This window comes from Heterocephalus glaber, unplaced genomic scaffold, assembly GCF_053883595.1.
Source record: "Heterocephalus glaber isolate CG9 unplaced genomic scaffold, H.glaber_assembly_v1.0 deba00000594, whole genome shotgun sequence".
Lineage (NCBI taxonomy): Eukaryota > Metazoa > Chordata > Mammalia > Rodentia > Bathyergidae > Heterocephalus > Heterocephalus glaber.
Window position 1 is genome coordinate 33,444,926 of NW_028258151.1, and position 21,737 is coordinate 33,466,662.

General features: G+C 55.4%; 1 protein-coding gene across 4 annotated transcripts in view; it reads left to right on the plus strand.

Annotated features, from left to right (window-relative positions):
* Positions 1-21,737, plus strand: part of Creb3l1 (cAMP responsive element binding protein 3 like 1) — a 31,317-nt gene that overhangs the window by 2,268 nt on the left and 7,312 nt on the right. For 2 of the 4 annotated variants that reach the window (XM_021264247.2, XM_004851932.4), the window contains exons 2-4: positions 15,618-15,846; positions 18,201-18,388; positions 19,947-20,025. In XM_021264247.2, the coding sequence (XP_021119906.1) occupies positions 15,618-15,846; positions 18,201-18,388; positions 19,947-20,025 (496 nt within the window). Of the gene's footprint in view, positions 1-12,022; positions 12,111-14,024; positions 14,199-15,617; positions 15,847-18,200; positions 18,389-19,946; positions 20,026-21,737 lie in introns of those variants that run through there. The other 2 variants (XM_087205702.1, XM_087205703.1) reach the window with 2 other exon arrangements.

Below are 21,737 nucleotides of genomic sequence, written 5' to 3' on the forward strand. Positions count from 1 at the left end.
TCCGGCAGCTGGATGGGGCATAATGAGAACCAAGTGGCCAGGAGCAGCTGTGGGAACGTGAGTGAGTCATGGTCCTCCTCAGGGCTTCCATTCTTCCAAGTCTAAGGTCCCTTCCTGTAGCAGCTGTACCCCAAATCATCTTCATTCTGCATGAGAGTGGGAAAAGATTTCCCGAGGTGAGGATGAGAAGGCACCATGTCTGTCTGGAAGATGGAGAGTTGTGTATTCGCTGTCCTTACATATCCAGCTACCGGCCATGAAGCCATGTGGGAAACCTGTGTGCTCTGACGCTCTAAAAGCAAAAATCAATATGCATGCTTACCCTGAAGGCGGCTCCACCAGAAACATGACACCTGGACAGGCACCCAGCACGCGAGGTCAAGCAGGCATGTCTGCAGGTGGCTCTGGTGCCTTGATTTTCCTTCTGTGGGCCCTTCATATTGCTTCGATCTGTCATGGGATTCCTGGGGGCACCTCAGAAGGGGATACCCTTCCTGCCAGATGGGGGGCTTCTCCCTGCTCCTCCAAATTCTCCCACCCTTCCTGATGCAGCTGCCTCCCAGCCCTCTGCCACTGTACCCTGCATTCCCCTTGGTGTGCATGAGAGAGGGTCCAGGCTCAGGGAGTGGAGAGACAGTGGATGCCAGCTCTAGATGGAAACACTGGGTCTATGCGTGCTTTACCTCCTTCCTCTGGCTAAGGGGAAAGGATGACTGATTCCTTTAGAGGGAAATGGCTCAGGATCCCAGAGGAGCCCCAGCTGGGAGGGTGTGGGGAAGAGGAGGAGGAGGAAGCTTGCTGTTGTCTCAGAGGGGAGCAGCAGGAAACCGCTTAAGGATGTTTGCCCCATGGACTCATTCACCTCCCAGCAGCTGGGGAGGCCAGGTGTGGGAAGGACAGACCCAGGGTCCACCCAGGGGAAGTCATCTGCAGGCTAAGGCTGATCTCCGCTCCCCAATCCCCAGCCCAGCTCCTCTCCAGTTAACCAGTTAACCGGGAAAGCAGAGCCACCCCCGCTCCCAGCCTTTGGAGGATTTAGGGAGATTAGAGAAGTATGTGTGTTTGGACGAGACTATGTGGGTGGGCTTTTTACAGCCCTCGAAAGAGGGGATGTGCATATCTGTGTGTTTTCTTTAAATTGTCACGAAAGAGGACAGAAGGGCCAAGGCACTCTGTTCTCAGCACAGGATGCAGTAGAAAAGACTGAATGAAGAAAAACTAACTCATGGAGAAATCTCAGAGCTCCACATAGAAAGGAAGACTTCCTCAGACACCTACTCCTCCACAAAACCCCAAGTTGCAGAATTAGTTTTGGTTTTGCTTCCCCCACTATGGAGGAAATGAGTTTCTTGCAGAGGGGCCTTCTCTGTCTCGGTCACTACTCTGTCCTCAGTGCCTAGCTCGGTGCTTGGCCCAGAGCAGGGCTCAGCCAAGCCCTGATGGTTGAATGAATGAATGAATGAACAGATGAATGAGGTTCATTTGAGGGAGGAGGGGAAGGATCGAGTGCTGGAGCCCATCTGTTCCCACCCATCAGGATCTTGCAGCCCACCTGGTCTTCTAGCCACTTACATTCAAACCAGAGGCACAGAGCTGGGAGGGCTTGGGACAGATGCCATGGTGGGTGTCCTGCGCCAAGATAGAGGTCACGATCAAGGTCATGATCATTGTTAAGTCTCCTCAAGTGAGACCCTCTGTTACTTTCTGTTTCAGTTCTTTAATTTTTTTTAAATCTCCCTAATCCCAAATCATAGTTATCTTATTGGTTTATTATCTTTTTCCTCCATGAGCAAGTTCCATAAAAACAGACCAGTTTTGTGCAGTGCCCTAAACCTAGCACGGTATTGTGGCGCAAAGGAGATGCTGGATCTGGTAAAGCTACACCATTGGGGTCTACGATTTCCCGATTATGTAAAAGGTGGAGCTATGTTTTTGTAGGGCCTAGGAAGAGCGGCGCGTTTTGGGTGTCTGTGCTATCATCAAAGGCACAAGAGCAAGAGGGGAAGCTTCCCACAGGCCACAGGCCCAACTCAGGAACCTCCAAGAGCCTGGGAAGCCACAGTTCTCCCAGCCCCACAAAGCCCGGAGGCTTGAGATGGGGCCTGGGCACAGGACAGGAGCTGTTTGATCACATGGTAGAGAACTTTGTGCTATGTAAGGATTTACTGTATTTACAAAGAAAGCTGCTTTATGTCGGGGCCGCCCCTATATGGAAGGGAAGCGACAACATCAAAACAGACCCGGGCGTTCGAGAAGTGTATTGACAATTCCAGAAGGGCCTGGGTCCTCATCCTCAGGGGCCTGGCCTGGCCAGTGTGGAGGGTGGTGAGGATGCTGGGTCCCCCAGAAATGCTGTCTGCTCCCCAATCTATTATGAGCTTCCCCCCGCACCCCCAGCCTCCCTGGACCAGCTGCGGATCCACTTGCTTAACATTAATGCAAACATCCATTCCTTCAAGCCTGGGTACAGAAGGGATACCTTCACAGGTGCCAGGGTTACTTGGATAGGAAGACATCTGGCCCTCCAGCGACTAATGTAGAAAATTGAGGGACTGAGCGGGGAAGACACCAGAGAGACTATGGTGGGTGTCATAGTAGAACAAATGGGGCCCCCATGAGGAGTCTGAGCCAAGCTAGGGGTCATGGTTGAGTCACAGTCATGGCCAAGTTTTCTCTGAAGTGACCCCCCCCCCATGAATCCCCTCCCTAGTGGCACAGGGGTTATTGGAGGCCATCTCAGCAGGTGAGACTGAGTGGTATCATCACGCAGACGAGGGAACTGAAACTCAGAGAGGAGTGGACATGCTGCTTCTCTCCAAGGACAGGGGTCCAATGTAGGGAGTCAAAGAGAGGAGAGAGAAACAGCTAGAAGCCAGTTCTCTCCCATCTTATTCTTTGTGTTTGTCCATTTGTTTTGTTTTTGTTTTTAGAGACAGAGTCTCACTATGTCATCCAGGCTGGCCTTAAACTCATTATGTACCCTTGAACTCATGGCAATCTCCTGCCTCAGCCTCCCAGGGGCTAAGATTACAGCCATGAGCCACCTCTCCTCACCAGGTTCTCCCAGTTTACTCTGCTCTGATCCCGCTGTCCAGGACAAGGAAAGTTGAGGATTTGGGATATCAGAAGATCTTTGCCTTCACCCTCATCCACTCCCATTCTTAGCATGCCATGGATGCCTAGAGCTTTAGAGGCAGAGCCAGAGCCCCTGGAAGGCCCCCATTCCCCCAGATGCTGCTCCCAGTCCTTCCGGGAGCTTGCTCCTCTGCGCTCTGCAGCCCCCAGGAGGGCATTGTATCCTCTCCCCGAGCCACGTGCCACTTTCGAGTCCTGGTCGGGAGGCCCTGCCCGACCATCTCTCTGGGACCCCGCTTGACCTTGACCCTCCCTCAAGAAACCAGATCCAGATGCTGGAGAACAGGCTGTTCTTCTGGAAGTCTCAGCACTCCGGGGGGCAGGAGAGAGGAGGAAGAGTTGGGTGGAGTGGAGTCAAGACCATGAGCGTTGCTCTGGCTGGAACTCCATGTGACCCCCTTGTGTGGGCCAGGGAAGCCCAAGTGAGTGGCAGGGCCCTGGACAGGGCCACGGGACAGGTCATGGGGGTGGAGGGGCTGGGAGAGGCAGGATGCGGCTCAGAACTCTGGCGTTCAAAGGAAATATGTCACAGGCATTGATGTCCTCGGACAGTCATCAAACTTGGGATCCCCACGGCCGGGACACCGGACATAGTCCAGGAAGTGAGCTTGGCCATGAGGCACAAGTGGACTTCCCTGCTCCCAGCACAGAGCGCCTCCTCCCCAGATCCCCAGGGATGGAACCCTAATGCTGCTTCCTGGGCCCCTGGCTCTGGGCCCAGAAACTGTTTCACCCATCACAAAGAGGCTGACACATCTGGGCTGGGATGTGTGGTCCGACACAACAGCTGGACAGCAGCAGCCACTCCCACCCCTTCTCTTCCAAAAGAATAACAAAAATGAAAGCTGCAGAGCAAGAGGCAGGCCCTGCGGGGCCTCACGGAGAGCCAGGAGGGATGCAGCCTCGGGCAGTGAATGAGGGGCTCGCTTTGGAGGCCGACAGGCCTGGGCCCATGCCTCTGTTGGCAAGCCATGCCCTCACCCCTCATAGCCTCGTCTTCCTGACTCGCTGCATGACCTTGGGCAAGCCCCTTTCCCTCCTTGAGCCTTTGAGCCTTGGTTTCCTCTTTGCTAAACTAGACTAAGGTTGCTTGAGGGCACGCAGTGTCTGTTTTTTGGAGGATCTTTTTGTTTTGGGTTTTTTGGTTTGTTTTGGTTTTGGTTCTGGTTTTTTGGCTATTTTCCTGGCGATAGCTATAGTGGCTGGGTGCTCAGGAAATATTTATTGGATGGGTGGATGGATGGATGGATGGATGGGTAGATAGGTGCATGTGGGTGGATGGGTAGACAGACGGATGGAAAGGAAGAAGTGGAGGAAGGAAAGGAGGAAGGCTGATCTGGAAGGAAGGATAGACTGGAGAAGGAGGGATGAATGGTTGGGCGAATGGAAGGATAGAAGGAAGGGGTGGGGTGGGGTGAGGATGATGGAGAGAGAATAGGTTGGTGGATGGATAGTGAAAGAAGGACACATCCACACCAGCTTTATCAAAGTGTGGATCTTAAATCTGTGTACCTTTCACTTTATCATAACGGCCTTCTCTGTTATGAAATATATTGTGCAATAGAAGAATATGTGTGATGCACATCTCAAACTATAATAAAGTAGATAGCTGGTAACTCACGACTGTGCTGAAGAAACACACCCCACTCTGAATACCTTAGTCTCTCAAAGCCATGCAAGTTTGGGCAAAAGGCGAGCAAGTGTGGACAGAGTCCTGAGACCAGGTGCTGCTCCCAGACCAACCTGGGCAGGCAGCGGGTCAGAGGTCAAAGGGCAGAGAGCTGGACCAGCGCTGGGGAGCAGGGCCTTCCTGGGTCAGGGCCCTCAGCCTAAGCCCCACGCAGCTGAGGATCCGTGTGGGCATGGACGGGCACCTCAGCCCCTCCGGACTGAGTGTTTTCCTGCTTCAAGTAGGAAAAACCTACCATGTAAAACAAGTGTCCTCGTGCGGATGCAGTCAGAGACAGAATGGACAAGAGCCATCTGAAGGTCTCCAGCATGCAAGCGTCCCACCTCCCCAGCTCACGCTGAGCCCCAGTCGAAGGGCCTTACCTTTCTATCCATCTGACCTCTCTGCAAACGGAAGGCTTTGCTCTGGGGAGACTCAGAAGCCCCAGGCCCCTACTCAGAGCTCTATGTTCCTGGGCATCATGGGGAGGCTGGCAGGGGAGGAGCAAAGCTGGGCCCCAGGTGTGGATCCCTGCATGGAGTGGGGGCCGTGTGTTGTACCTGGCCCTATGCTACCTTCTGGGAGGGGACAGCAGGATCACTTCTTCAGCAACCAGTGATGTCTCGGATGCTTAAGAATGCAAAGTGGAGAGCTGGGTGTGGTGGTGCATGCCTGTAATCCTAGCACTCAAGAGGCTGAGACAGGAGGATTGCTTGAGCTCAGGAGATGGAGACCAGTGTGGGCAACACAGTAAGGCCATGTCTCAAAAACAACAAACCAAAACAAAGCACAGGGGCTCTACAATCAGAGCCTGGATTCAAATGTGGCTCCATCATTTGCTAAGGGATGAAGCTGGACAGGCTTCTTAACTTCTGTGTGTCCCTTCTTACCCATTAAGTGAGGGCACTGACAGAGCCACCTTTACCTTCTAAAGCTTAGATGAGATGCTACATGCAAGGCTAGAGCAGTGCCTGGCATGGAACCATTAGCTACCACCATCATTGCCATGTCTTGTTTTGTTTTACTTGAGACAGGGTCTCGCTCTCTAGCCCAGGCTGTCCTCGAACTCACAGCAATCCTCCTGCCTCTCCCTCCCGAGTGCTGAGATTACAGGGGTGCACCACAGTGCCCAGGGCATTGTTACTATTGGACAAAGTGTATGCTGGGCCCTGCATGAGGCCTGCAGAGGGTTTCAAGGATGAAATCTGTCCTAGATCCTGGAGGAGGCAGCATGTGAGCCAGGCCTTAAAGGGTGAGAAGAGTTGGCCTGAGGAAGTGAAGGGTAAAGGCATTCCGGGCACAGGGAGTAGAATAAGCAAAGGTCCTGTGGCAGAACAGCTCCCAGGGGGTTTAGGGAGCCGGGAGCTTCAGTCCCGCTAGGCTGTAGGGAGGAGGAGATGAGGGGCTCTAGCATCTGGGGAAGTTGGAATCTGTGTACCTTGAATAACACACTAGGGAGCTGGGAGGTGTTTCAGCAGGCAATGGAGAGCCAGCAGTGGTTCTGGGCTGGATTAGGGGGTGGTGGCCAGCTCCTCTGAGGCCTAGAGTTTATTAGGGGGAGCTCAGCTGTCTGTCTGTCTGCCTATCTGACCTGGGCCCTGCCCCACGGGAGAGAGAAGTAGGAGCTTTCCTGAGGCACCAGCTCCCTTCTGTCCCCTGACCGCCACACTGTGCCCAGCTGGGATGCTCACACCAGCCCAGGGCCCCCTCTTCCTCCCCATCTTTCAGCCCAGCACTCAGGGCCAAGCTGAGGAGGCCAGGCTGTCTTTCTTCAGGGATGGGCTCTCCAGCCTGAGCCATATCCTCCCTCTGACCCAACCCCAGGATGCTAACGGGGCTCCCCTGGCCCCCAAGAAGCTTTTGTCTTTGATTTTGCAGTACTTGGGATCGAACCTTGGGCCTTGCACATGCTGAGCAGTGCTCTGCCACTGCGCTACATCCCTGGCCCACAGCACGCCCCTGTCCACCCCAGGGGCCTCGGAGGACCCCATCCCTCCCCTCGAACCAGCCCAGCCTGGTGCCCAGTCCTTGGCTCACACCGCTCAGCTAGGACGAAAGGCCCGAGCCCCTTGCAAACCCTCCCAGAGCGGAGGCCCAGCCCTGGCCTCTGCAGCCCCAGAGCTTTCACCCCTTTCTCTCCAGGGCTGCAAATCAGTTCCACATTTGGGATCTGGCGTGTGCGATCGCTCAGAATGCTCCCCTCCCAGTCAGGGGCGCCCATCGCCCTCCCCGGCGTGGGGTCGCTTGGTCGGCCTGAGGGGTCCGCAGAATCGGAAGGACTCCTGCCAATCCCAGCCCCTTCCGAGGAGGAGAGAGAGGGACCAGGACAGTGGACACCAGGCCCTCCCGGGAGGGAAGAGAGAGGCAGGGCGGGGAGGGGGCGGAGGCCGAGCTGGAGCACAGACGAGGGTGTGAGGGGTTGGGGCGCTGGGGAAGGAGCGAGGTAGTTCCCAGCTCAGCACATTCCGGAGACATCTGGACGCGCTGGAAAGGCCCCAGCTGGCCCAAGTGGCTGTGGCTTTAGCTTTTCCACTCTGTGATGTCAGGACCCAGCCCTCCCCTCCTCACAGTCCCACCGACCTGGTCCACCATGGGGCTGAGTGCTGGGGTCACCTCCCCAGGCCCCCACTCACCCTCAGTGAGCAAGATAGAGTCCCTGGGACATGGAACATGGAAGGAAGTGCCTTCCCCCACCCCCAGTAGGACCTAGGCAAGAAGCCACCAGGACACCCAGGATTTGCCCATCGATTGACTCAAGAAAATTTTCCTTTGGGCTAAAGCCAGGTGTGGTGGCACATGTCTGTAATCCTTATACTCGTGAGACTGAGGCAGGAGGATCCCTGCGCATTTGAGTCCAGCCTGAGCTACACAGTAAGTTCCAAGTCCAACCTGAACTACACAGTGAGACCCTATCTCAAAAATCCAAAAGAATAATAATAACAATAATAAAGAAAATTCTTCTTTGGACTAACACCAGCCTCTCCCTTCTCCTTGGAAGGGAGATAGAGAAATGAACGTTGCAGAAAGGGCTGTTTCTCTTGAGCTCTAGGATCACAGACAAGTCCACTAGGCCCAGGCTTTCCTATTGTAACCGAGTCCTGTTACAATAGAAATATCTGGCCGGGGATTTAGCTCAGTGATTCCGGCACCTGCCTCGAAACCGCAAGGTCTTGAGTTCATCCCTGGTACCAAAAACAAAACAAAACAAAACAAAAAGTCTGCTGCACTGAATGAGTTTTCTCCACAGCCTGCATTCTTCAGAGCACCTTAGAAATGCCTACTCATTTTATTCGCACTGCAGCGTGGTTTTGTGGATGTAAGCACACACACCCCCTGCCCGTATCATAGCGGAGACTGAGGGTCAGAGAGGTTAAGTCACCTGCCCAAGGTTACCCAGCACGTAGCCGAGCCAGGCTAGACCCAGTCTGGGCCTCCCTTGCTCATAACCATTGAACTGTATTGCGTCTCCATAGGGATGAGGAGGCCCTAGCGCTACTCTGAAATTGTACTCTGAAGTTCCAAGGACAGAAAGACCAGCCAGGCTATGGTCGGTCACACACTGGGTGCAGGGAGGAGGCAGGGGCAGCTAGCCTTGGAGCATGGGGTGGGGCAGGAGTCCTTGGAGGCCCGGACCCCAGGGATCAGGGCCTCAGGCTGATCCCCAGCCGAGCCCGGGGTCCCACACCTCCCGTGCAGGAAGGGAGTAAATAGGGGAGAATACAGTACCACCTCTCCCAAAAGTAAAACCTGAGCACACTTCAGACTGGCTGGGACCTGAGGAAGCCAGAGGCCCAATGCTGAGTGTATCAGAGGGAGCAGCCAAAGATCCCAGCCAGGGCCACTGTGAGCTCCAGCTGGGATGGCCTTCCAGCTGACCCGGGCTTGAGGCAGCTCCGCCTGATTGGCCACTGGGCCCTGTTGGACCCTTGGGCTTGGCCTGAGCCACAGGCAGCTCCTCCAGCACCAAGTAGGGCCTGTGCTCCCCAGGTAACTGGTCTACCTGGGCTTCAGAATAAAAGGGTCTCGGGCACAAACAACCCAGAGAACAGGTGCAGCAGGCCCCACCAGGGAGAGGCAAGGGGAAGGAGCCAGGCAAATAGAAACTGCCTGGGGCAGGAGAAGCTGGCACAGGTGCAGGATCCATGACAGTCATTCCCAGAGCTCTGCAGCATAAGCAAGCACCTCGGTCCGTTAGCTCACTGACATTCCTCCATTCACCCACGCAGTCAGTCAGCAAACACCTGAGACTTCCAAGCTTGCTACACTTGAGACATATGGATAAGAATTGGATATAGCAGGGCAGAGGCAGCAGGAATGGATCACTTCAAGTTACACCAAGGAATATGGACTCTATCCTCGGGCAGTGGGGAGTCATTGATTGTTATTGAGCCAGGAATTGTGTGGTCACTTTGGGGTTCTAGATCTTCTTTTTTTTTTTTTTCTTGATGCTTTTGAGACAGGATCTCACTATGTAGCTCAGGCTGGCCTACCAATCCTCCTGCCTCAGCCTCATGGGTGCTGGGATTACAGACATGCACCATTATGCTTGGTTTAGATCTTTCTTTATTCAACTCTGAAGAGAGATCAGACTTCAAGGCGTGGACTCTCTTCATAGATGTCAGCAGGAATCAGGCCCATTCATCTCTGTATGTGCAGAGCTGGCCACAGAGTAGGTGCTCAGTAAGTACTGTGCGAATGGCTGAATATCGATAAACACATGTGACTGGCTGCCCTTCTTCTCCAGAGGCCCGCAGTACCAGGCCTGGCACCTGGCTTCCTGTGTCCTGAGCTGTCCCGCAGGGATCCTCTGGCTGCTGCATATGGACCATGGGCTGCCATGCCCTTGGGGTGCCAGTCACAGTGAATCCCAGCCCTGGGCGGCAGTGCTCACTGCCATTGCTTCCTCCTGCCCAGACAGAGCCTGGCGCCAGCCCCCAGAGTTGGGTCCCAGCACAAGGGCCGCCTGGTCAGAAGATGCCAGGGCTTGGCTGGGAACCTGGGGGACCAGGGTGGGGTCGCTGGTGTGGCGCAGGGCAAGCAGAGGCCTAGACTTCTGGGCTGGGGGCTGCAGAAGGCACAAGACCTCCCCGGCACCTGCTCTGCAAGAAGCAGCCTGGCAGTGCCAGCCAGCCTACACCTTTCCCTTTTCCAGCACACACTGGCATAGAAAGCTCAGTCCCCACTTCAGCCCCTCCTCTAGCCCCAGCCCTCACAGTTCCCGCCCTGGGCAAGCCAGGGACTCCCAAATCCTTTCTGCTGTAGCACGCATGACTCAGATGTAGGCAGTGGCTTGGCCCACTCAGTGTTTAGTTCTGCGATCATGCAAGATGTTGCATGTGTTTGTGTGAAACTGACCAGGAGGGTGTCTGGGAGGCCACACACATATGTGAGCGTGTGCAGTTGTGTTTGGGGTCTGTTATTTGCAGTCCTGGGGAGGGGGCATACTCTGCAAGCCCCTGACACTGAGCCACACCACCAGCCGAGTCTGCATATTCGAGTCGGCGTCAGTGAGATCACATCTGATACCATGGTTTGGGTCTGTGCTCATGCCTGACAGTGCCTGCCTAGGTGTGCATGTGTGCGTGCATGCGAGAGCGTTTGCACAGGCTGTACGTGAGATGAGCTGCACTCGTCCTGGGTGGGTGGCTCTTCCATTGTGTGGTGTCAGACAAGCGAGATTCCCTGCGTAAGCAGAACCTCCCAGCCCAGGTCCGTGTAGCATGTGTGTGCGCACACATAAGCAAGCATCTGCCTATGTGGGCTTGGGCTGTGTGGTGAGCTGTTCAGCAGGGGGAAATACAGGCTCAGCAGCCGCCTTCCTGGGGCGTGTGGGGATTGGGGAATGAGAGTGAGACAGCGGGCCAGAACAATGCAATCCCCCAACCGCAGAAGGTACGAGAAGGCTGGCTGCACCCATTCCAGGCCCAGAGAGGCCAGGCCAGAGGAAGGAGCCCACTCTCTTCTGCCCTGCTTAGGTTAGGGTCCCAGCTATAACCAATGAGAACTGGGCCTAGGGCAGCAACTCCACCTGACCCTACCATCTTGAACTGGGGCCTCCTGAGTCTGAGTCCAGGGCTGTCTTCCCTTTGCCTAGTCTTAGAATATAACCCTGGGGCCCCCAAAGACATGGATGGAGATTGATGACAGCTGAGGACCCAGGGCCACCCCTTCTCCCTGCTCTCTTGACCCTGCCCCCCACCCCCACACACCGGACACTGCAGTGACTCAGACTAGTGGCCCTGCAGCTTGAAATGGGAGCAATTTTCGAGTGACCACGAGGCCGGTAACCATCCGGGAATGTGCGGGTCAGTGTGTTTGGGGAGGCGATGTCTGTGGGCCCAGCCTGCGGGGGCAGGAGAGGAGGAAATGTGAGAGGCCTCTCCTCAGGGCTCGCTCTCTCTCGGAAGGAATGTTCGCTCAGGATTCCCCCCACCCCACATCCCACAGCTCAGCCTGGACCCACGCTGGCATTCTCCCTCCTTTTCCCGGCGCAGACTGAATCAGCCTAGGCCGGGGGAGGGTCAGAAGCCAGGGATGGGGGTGCAGGCGCCTACGGGATGGGGGCCTGCGGGAAGGGGCGCACTGGGCTGCTTCCGGTGGGGGAACCTTCTCCCCAACACCCCATCAGCCAATGGGGTGCTCAGAACCCTGCTGTGGCACTGACCCTAGCGGTGGGCTTGGGGGTGGGGGACGGGGAAGAATGAGGGCAATGCCATCACCGCCTGGGCGATGTTCCCCCTCTCCCACAGGGACAGAGGCCCCCTTGCCCCAGGCATGCGCCCTGAGCCGGTTCTTAAGAGGAACGGCGGGAGGAAGAGCGGCGAAGGGGCTGGAGAGCCCGGGCCAGCGCGCCCTCCAGCGGGGATCTGAGTTGGAGACCCTCCCTCTCCATTTGACCCGCCTGGCAGGGCAGGGGCGGGGCCGTGCTATTGATTAGGGTCTTGGGACGCAGTGGGAGCCTGCGGTTTCTGCCTCTGCTCCCACACGGAAGGGCAACAGGCGGGACCCAGGAGACCCGGTCCCTACGGTCCCTACACTCCGTGCAGCGGGCTGCGAAGGCTGGGACCTTCTTCCTCGCACCTCCCGCGCCCTCTGCGGCCCGTAGCTCCCAGCCTCCTCCCATTGGCCAAGAGCTTGCCGCCCTGACCAATGAACAGGAGGGATTCCCACGGGGGGCGGTCCCGAGCACGCCCAGGTTAACCGTTCGTGGGCTGTACCGGGCTGGCAAAACCCGGATGACCCTCTCACCTATAAAGGCCGACCCCGGCGGAGGAGGAGGTGTATACCCTGTAGTGGGCGCATGCAGGTCTGCGAGCAGGGGAGTTGGGGAACCTCACCTCCAATAGAGTGGAGCCAGCGCTGGCTGCGCATGGCAGCCAAGAAGCTTATATTGGCACCTCTGTAGGAAAAAGTCTTTAACAAGGAGGGAAACAAATCATAATGTTTCCTTCTCTGGCTTCCCTCCCCGTCGTCTGGAAAGACACCCCCTAGAAGGCTGCCCCTCAGAAGAGCCCTGTCCCCCTTACAACGTCGACGCACGACCCTCTGCCCTTCTTGGACTCCTGGCTGCCAGCTCCCCACTTTCCATCCGATAATCTAAAACTGAACCTTCAGCGTGAGCTGGATTGAGGATGAGGAAGGAAGCAAGCGGCCGGGCTGGAGCTGGGGAGGTCCGAAGAGTCTAGAGTGGGCCTTCCAGGGCTGGGGGAGGTGGGCACAGAGGGAGAAGTGGGGACCACCCTGGAGCTGCAGGGAACCCTGCCCTCAACCTCCCCAGCTCGCTGTGTGACCCTGGGTGGGTGGCGTCCCTCTCTGGACCTCATTTTAGCAAATGAGGGGCTGTAGGACCGTGAACTTTCTCAGGTCCCGAATGGAAGTGGGCTACAAAGGCCCTGAGGGGTGACCTGATGATGGTGGCGCTCCCTCCAGGTACAGGACGATGGGGGGGACGCGCCCACCACCCATCGCTCCCCAGAAAGAGCAGAGCAGGGAGGCCCAAGCATCTCAGTGGCCTCCACCCCCACCCCACTGCGCCGTGGCCGCCCCCCTTCGCCTTGTCCCGGCTTGGCTGCTCGAGGCTTCATCCTGCTGGGCTTTGCTTGCCGTTTCCAGCAGGTGGTGTAGGGGCTGCTCCCCAAAGCGGGGCACAGAGCTCCCTCGCAGGTTCCCGTGGGCCTGGAGCCAAGGTCTCCAGGGACCCCGGGGGGGCGAGGAACGGGAGGCGGCGCCTCTCCTCTCCCAGGCCCCGGGAAGGGGCTTGGGGCGCTCTTATCATCGCAGGAGACACAGCTGCTGGGGGCTGCAGCACTGACTCACCCTCCCTCCCCGAAACCCGAGGCCCCAAGGCAGGCCTCCGAGAGACCCCAGGGCTGGGGCTGGAGGAAGCGCCCCCTGCTGGGCTGGCCCGGCTCTGCGGCTCCGAGCGGGGTCCAGCCGACACAGCTGGCCCGACTGGCTGGGGGAGAGGCACAAAGGGTTTCTGGCTGAGATTACAGGTATTGGCAGAGACTTGTTCCCCTGAGGCCCCTGGCGGCCTGGTACTGTCCACCCTGGGCGTTGATGGACAGCTGATATTAGTGGCGTTACCCTCAGGATACAAGATCCAGTCCCTTCCCTGTGTTGATTTTGTTGTTTCTTTTTGGTTTTTGGTTTAGTTTAGTTTTTTGAGACAGGGTCTTACTATGCAGTCCAGGCTGGCCTTGAACTCACTGTGTAGCCCAGGCAGGCCTGAAACTGGCAGCCACCCTTCTGCCTCTGCCTCAGAGTGCTGGGATTCCAGGCGTGCACCACCACGCTGGGCTGGTCCTGTCTGAATTTAATGAGCTGGTGAAAAAACCACAGACCCAGCCTCAGGGACTCAGTCTGGCAAACTGATCCCAGAGGGGAAGGTGTGAGGCACTCAGGGAAGCACTGGCTGTGACTGTGGACACTTCCCTGCTCTCCTGGGTTCCTCAGGCCTCAGTTTCCCTGTCGAGTACAGAGTGTGCTTTCTTGTCGCACTGCCAGGTAACTGTGAAGATGGAATCAAGAGGTGCTCAGGACAATGCAGAAATGGAGGAGGACAACTCTGCCCCCACTCCCGGGAAGAGGGGAGTGGAGAGGGACCTAACACTGGGTTTCTGAACTCACCTCTGTCTGAATCTTCTCATCAGGCACTGGCTGTAAACTGTGGATTTTATGATGATCATAATTAACAATAGCTAAGCTGGGCATGGTGGTGCATGCCTGTAATCCCAGCGCTCGGGAGGCTGAGGCAGGAGGATGGCTGGGAGTTCAAGGCCAGCCTGAACTACATAGCAAGACACTATCTCAAAACAAAACAAAAAACAAGCAAACAGAACCAGACTCTGGACCTTGAGCCAGTCCTGTAAAGCCAGCCCTAACTGTGCACCAGGTGGGAATCCCGTCCCTGAAGCAACCTTACCCCTCTCTTCCAGCCTATGAGCAAATGCAATCTTCAGTAAAAAATGAACAGACCATATTGACGTTTTTAATTTTTTTTCCCACTACTGGGGACTTTTTTTCCACTACAGGTCCTCTCTCATATAAGCAAGTGCTCACCACTGAGCTACTTCCCCAGCCCTCCTCTCTTTTTTCTTTTCCATTTTACTTTAAGACACAATCTTGCTAAGTGGCCCAGGCTGGCCTCAAACTTTCAATCCTCCTGCCTCAGCCTCCTGAGTACCTTGGATTACTGGATCCCCACACCCAGCCAAGCTATAATTCTTTAAAGAGAAAAAAAAAATAGCTTATAAGCACCTACTGTGTTTCAGCTCCCAGAATGCTTCATTAGCATTTGTTTATTGACATTTGTTGAGCAATTACTATGCCAGAGACTCTGCTGGTGCTTTACCTGTATTAATTAGTCAAATCCTTGCAACAGTCTTAGCAAGTAGGAACTATTACTGGCCCCACAGTACAGAGAGTGAAATGAAACAGAGTTTAATTAACTTTCTCAAGATCACAGAAACCAAGATTTTATCAGATTTTTTGAGACAGGGTTTTTTGAGTCAGGCTGGCCTTGAACTCACTATGGACCTCAGGCCTCAAACCTGCAGCAGTCCTCCTGCCTCAGCCTCCCGAGCAATTGTCTATTTCAACATAACTAGTACACAGGATTTTCAATCTTTCTAATACAAAGAAATGATAACTGTGACGGCTATGCCGATTTCCCCAACCTAGTCATTACACTCATGTCCATGTATCGACGTATCACACTGTACCCCATAAATATGGATAATTAGTGTGTGTCAAGTAAAAATTTTAAAAATATATTTTAAAAAATTCTGGCAGGGCTGGGGATTTAGCTTAGGGGTTCCAGTGCCTGCCTTGCAAGCACAAGGTCCCGAGTTCGATCCCCGGTACCAAAAAACAAACAAACTAACCAAAAAAATTCTGGCTGTGGGCTGAGGATTTAGCTCAGTTGGTTTCATCACCTGCTGCGCAAGGACAAGGACCCGAGTTCGATCCCCGGTACCAAAAAAATTTCTGGCGGTGACCCACTACATTGATTTCATAACCCATTCATGAATCACCACCCAGTTTGCCTGAGTCATAGCTAGAAGTGTCCAGGCCAGGATCAGAACTCATAGCATAACAACTTGGAAGCCGAGCATGGTGGTGCACACCCGTAATCCCTGTGCTCAGGAGGTTGAGGCAGGAGGATTGCCAGAAGTTTGAGACCAGCCTGGGCTACGGAGTGAGTTCAAAGCCAGATAAGAGTTGGTGCTGGTGGGAGGTAGGCGAAGATGACATGGGGGAGCAGGCCGGGGAGGTGGCCACGCTGAGCCTGTCTCCGCCTCTCCCCCTGCAGCACTTCCCGGAGCACCTGGACCACTTCGTGGAGAACATGGATGACTTCTCCAATGACCTGTTCAGCAGCTTCTTCGATGACCCAGCGCTGGATGAGAAGAGTCCCCTGCTGGACATGGAGCTGGACCCCCCAGCGCCAGCCATCCAGGCAGAGCACAGCTACTCACTGAGTGGGGACTCAGCGCCCCAGAGCCCGCTGGTGCCCATCAAGATGGAGGACACCACAGAAGGTGAGAGGTGGCAGCACCCCAGGATGGCCCAGGCCAGAAAGAACCTGAGACCCAAGGAGGAACCACCCAGCAACCCTCTCGGGGTGTGGCTCCCTGTAATCCCAGCACTCGGGAGGCCGAGGCAGGAGGACCTCAAATTCGAGTCCCACCTAAGCAATCTAGCAAAACCCTGGCTCAAAAATTCTAAAAATAAATAATAAGCTGGGCATGATAGTGCACACCTGTAAATCCCAGCACTTGGGAGGCTAAGGCAGGAGAATTGCCATGAGTTCAAGACCAGCCAGTGAGTCCAAGGCCAGCCTGAACTACATCGTTGAGAACCTGTCTTAATAAATAAATAAATAGGGCTAGAGATGTATTAGTGCAAAGGGTCTGGGTTCAGTATCATACACATGCACACACACACACACAAAGGAGAAGAATGGAGGTGTAAGAGGCAGCTCCCATCTCTAAGCCTCATCCACCCCCATACTCTAGCAGAGGCAGCAAGGGCTCCTGGGTTAGGAACCTAACAATCCTGGGTGTGCTTCATCCGGGTACCTGCACTGGCTGCTGGGTGATATGAGTAAGTTTCTTAAGCTCTCTGGACCTCTGTTTCTTCAGTTATAAAATTTGAAAATATACCTTGAAAGCTCCAGACAGGATTAAATATGCCCATTCACAAAGTCCCCAGCTCGGCACTCCGCACGTGATGCGTACATATCAATAATTAACCTATTTTCCTTGTGTACGGAAGTCCTGTTAATACCACGGGCGGCTCCAATGTGGACAGCTTCGTACTCCCCTGCCTGCGGGGGCTGCGGCCCTGGGTTTGCTAATAGGCCGATCTCTCAGAGGGAGGCAGCCTCACCTCGGGCCCTGGAGAGTCAGGGAGGAGGAAGGAAGCTGATAGGCTTGGAGACCAGACCAGCCTCTGCACCCCATCAGGACAGCAGGTGGACTCCATGTGGCCTTGCACCCCAGCCTGGGGAAGGGCAGGATGTGAGGCCCCCTTCCATGGCAGGGTCTCCGCTCACCTCTGCTGGGCCAGCCCAGCCACTCCTCTGCCACCCCATGTCTATGTGTCTTTCTTTTGGGTACTGGGGATTGAACTTGGGTCTTTGCGCTTACGCAGCAGGCATCAAAACCACTGAACTAAATCCCCAGCCCAATGTCTATGTTTCTTGAGGCAGGGACTGGCTCACCATGGACCCCAGACTGGCCTCAAACTTGCGGTGCTCCTCCTGCCTCAGCCTCTTGTGTGCTGGGATTATAGGCGTCCGCCACCATGCCCAGCTCCCAAGTCTATTTTTAAAGCAATTTGTCTCTGGGCCTTCATGGAGGTGGCCTGCAAGTGGCCCACCCTGTAATTTAGGAAGATGGTGGGTGTTCCCGTGGCCAGGCGCTGGGGCACTGGGGCTCCTAGCAGGGCGGCCCTGGCCTGGGAACCAGAGGCCCCTCTCCCACCCACAGCAGCCCCACATTCCCCTTTGGCCCTTCCTCTGCCCGAAAAGGGCTGCCTGGGGTGAGGGCCGTACCCTTCTGGAAGGGGCAATGCCCGCAGAGGAGTCCTAGGGGCCAGGAGGTGGGCTCCACCGTGGAGAGTCCCAGCATCTCTGACCCCGACCCCTGTCCCCAATGCTGTGGAATCTCCCTCCTGACTCTTCCCCTCCATTCCCACTGCCTTTTCCTGCCTCAGCCTCTCGCACCTGGGTGATTTATTTCAGCACCTCCCATGGGGCTCCCTGCCCCCATCCTACCAGAGCCACCCATTCCCTCATCTCCTGCAAACCAATCTTTCAAAAAATTACTAATTCAGCCAGGCGTGGTGGCTCACATCTGTAATCCCAGCACTCGGAAGGCTGAAGCAGGAGAATCACCATGAGTTCAAGGATAGCCTGGACTACAGTGTAAAGGTCCTGAGTTCAAGCCCCAGTACTAACTGGAAAAACAAACAGACAAACAAAAAAACCCCACCTGCAGCCTCTTAACACCTTTGGATAAATCACAGCTCTGGCCCATCTTCCAAGGCTGGGTTGAGTGGTTTGTGGTTTCTGTTCATTCATTATTTAGTCCTCCCCACCTCCCAATTAGATATGTCTGTTTCTTTCCTCATTTGAAAGATTAGGAAGCCCAGGCTCAGAGAGGGTAAGCAACTTGCCTAAGGTCACCCAGCCAGTGAGGAGGGATCCAGCCCCTGTGTCCTGATGCAGAAGATGCCCTGGCCTCTTCTACCCCTCGCTGTCACCTCCCAAGGGTGCCCACCTGTCCCTCCCTCCCCTGCACCCCAGCCTCTCTATGGGCGCAGCCCAGGCAGCACCTGCGGGCAGGAGGCGCTGGGAGTCCCCTAAGCTGAGTCCTGCCACTTCCCCCAGACGTGGAGCACGGAGCGTGGGCGCTGGGACACAAACTCTGCTCCATCATGGTGAAGCAGGAGCAGAGCCCGGAGCTGCCCGTGGACCCACTGGCTGCCTCCTCAGCCATGGCCACCGCCACCGCCGCCATGGCCGCCGCTCCCCTGCTGAGCCTCAGCCCCCTGTCCAGGCTGCCCATCCCCCACCAGGTGAGCCTGGGGACCCTGCCGGGGTAAGGGAGGGAGCAGCCCTCAGGTCTGTGGGACAGGGTGGACAGGAGGATGCCACGGTCCCCAGAACTGAGGGTCAGAAGCCCCAGAGCAGGCCTCTGCCTCCCCCTTGGCTATGCTGCAATAGCATGTCCCATAGCACCTTCACAGTGGGCCAAGGTCCTCCCTGCATGCAAAATGAAGGGCCAGGGTTGGCCCTGACCAAGGTCTCCGATGGAGACACCCAGGTTACTTCCCAGACTCCTGCGTGGTGGCACATACCTTTAATCCCAGCACTTGGGAGGCTGAGGCAGGGCAATGGCAGTGAGTTCAAGACTAGCCTCAACTTCCTGTATTCAGGATTCTGTGTCCCACCCATAGCATGACAACGTCTGTGCTGGCTGCAGATCCAGCAGAGAGAGATGGCCCCCCAAACTACACCTTCCTCTAAGAGACCACCACATACATGCATGTCAGTGTCACGTGTGTGAAACCACGTGGGTTCCTGAACAAGTTGAATATAAATAAATAGAAATGCATGGGGTTTTTGTTTGGGTTTTTTTTGGTACCAGGGATTGATCTCGGAACCTTGCACTTGCACAGCAGGTGCCAGAACCACTGAGCTAAATCCCCGGCCCGAGAAATGCTTGTATTTATTAAACATGTAAATCTGATTCCATCCACCCCTTGCCTAAAACCCATCAGAGGCTCTCACTGCTTCCAAGTCCTTTTTCTGGATTCTACTCTTACTTCTTCTGTGGGACTGAGCCGCAGCTGCAGAATTCCTCCTTCTGTGCTGTTCTATGCTGTGTCCCCAGGCAGTGGACAGCTTCAGGGTACCAATGTATTTGTCACTTTTCCATCACTGGGAGAAAATATCCAACACCCGCAACTGAAGAGAGTAGAGGTTTCAGAGGGTTCAGTCCATGGTTGCCCAACTCAAGGCAGAAACAGTGTGGTGGAAGCGTGTGACAGAGGAAAGCTGCTCACCTCATGGCAGCCAGGGAAACAGAAGCAGAAAGGAGGAGCCGGGCACAGGCAGTCACTCTTCCGGCCATGCCCCCATGACCTACCTCTTCCGACCAGGCCCCACCTCCAAACAGCAGGTCAGCAATGGACTCATCAGTGGGTGGATCTACTGACGAGTGCGGCGCAAGCCCACCTCTGAACACATGAGATTCTGGGGGAAGCTTTCGAGCTAAACCATAGCAGCCAGACATTACCCCTGGTCCTCACGGCAACCCACATACCAAGGTCTAAGTGACCTTCACAGCATGGGGTCAGCCTCCACCATGGAGGTGGCCTGGCCTAGGAGGCCACAGGAAGCCCTCCTGCTCTGAGCTCAAAGCCTGAGCTACACTGTTTGGTCATGTTCTGTCCTCTCAGGTGTGGCATGAGAGCTTGCCTCTGTCCCCTCTGGGCTGTGTCCAGAACCCCAAGCCCGGCCACTCCCTTGACTGTAGGGCAGATACTCAGCCTCAGGGAGGAAAGTGGGGAGGGTGGGAGGGCAGAGACCATGCTGGGGACAGCTGACAAACTTGGACCTGTCCTTCCTCAGGCTCCAGGGGAGATGACTCCGCGGCCAGTGATCAAAGCAGAGCCCCAGGAGGTGAGCCAGTTCCTCAAAGTGACACCAGGTGAGTGTGTCTGGGGAAAGGCTCTTCTCCCCTCGAGCATTGGGCAGACAGCATCTTCCGCCCTTGGTTTACCCCGGGACTCCATTCCTGAAACTCCCCAATTCTCCCCTGAGTATCCTGTCCTGACCCTCCCTATTCATCATCCATTCTCACTCTTCCAGTTCCCCCTTACTCAGTCTATGACTTCCATCATTATATCAACACCCTTTCACCCTCCTTGCTAATCCTCCTTCAGTCAGGTCACTAACTGAAGCCCATGCTATAGCCACCCATTGTCCATTCATCCAACCACCTATCTAAATATCCCACTACCCATCTATCCAACCATCCATCCATCTACTCATCCATCTACCCATCCATCCAACTATCCATCCAGCCATCCCACTGTCCATCCCTCTACCTACCCATCCATCCATCCATCCATCCATCCAGCTGTCAATCCAGCCATCCCAATTCCCCTCCATCTACCCAACAATCCACCCATCTATTCATCCATTTCCCCATCCACCCTACCATTTGTCCAGCCATGCATCCGCCTGTTCATTAAACCATCCAACCATCCCACCATCCATTCATCTACCCATCCACCCACTTATCCATCCAACCTTCCATCCAGCCATCCCATTTCCCCTCCAACCACCCAGCCATCCCATCTTTTCAGCCATCTGTCAAACCATCCATCCATCCATCCATCCACCCAACAACCTATCCCACCATCCCACTGCCCATCCATCCATCCATCCATCCATCCATCCTAGTCCACTAGGCAGCATCTCCCAGTCCCAGGCACTAGGGAAGCAGAGAAAAGACAGTCCTTATATCCAAGTAGATCACAGGGTCACAGACAAACTACCAGAGACCCAGCAGTGACATGGGTGTGCTGATGGTGAGTTCTCAGTCCAGGGAGCTCATCCCCAGGCCAGCCAAGGAAGAAGGGGACACAGAGAGCTTCTTGGTATTGGCCAGACAACAAAAGGTAGCAGAATCTTTCCAGTCCTGCCTCATTAATTTATCAAACACTGATTAAGAATCTACTGTGCATCAGGCCCTGAACGAGGTCCACAAGGTCTAGAAAGGTGAGTAAGGCCAGTTTCACCCTCAGGGCCTTGGAGAGAAGACAGATGTGAGAAGGGGCTGTGTTAGACCCTTACTTGTAGGGCGCCCTTTGTTCCTACAGCATCTCACAGACAGCAGCTCATCACGTTCTCATGGCTCTGAGGAGAACCCTTCTGTCCCCATTCAACAGTTAAGGAGGGGAGGCCGGGAGAGGTCACGTAAACATAGCCGGGCTCACACAGCTGGGAGGTGCCATGGCCAGGGCTCGGCCTCGGGCCTCCCTGATTCTGAGTCCAGTGCTCTTTGCAGTGGGGCACCTAGAAGAGGCAAATAAGTGTCAAAGGGAGGGAGAGGGGCCAAGAGCCTGCCTTGTGCCAAGCCCAGAAGGATGAGGCCAGCCCTGCCCCGTGTGGAGCTGGGGCACCTGGTGCTCTGTGCTGCCCCACGAGCTCTCAGACTGTCACCCTTCCTGGCACCAAGGCTACAGAGGGGACAGCAGGGGGGACAGTGTGGAGGAGGAGGCCAGGCCCCTCTGCTCTTCTGAAATTGCAGTCCCTGCTTCCTGCCCTGAAATTGGAAATGAAACCCTGGGTGGTTACGGCTAAACATTTTGGGGTGCAAGACAGAAGGGGGAGAAGACTGCTCGCTCAATTGGA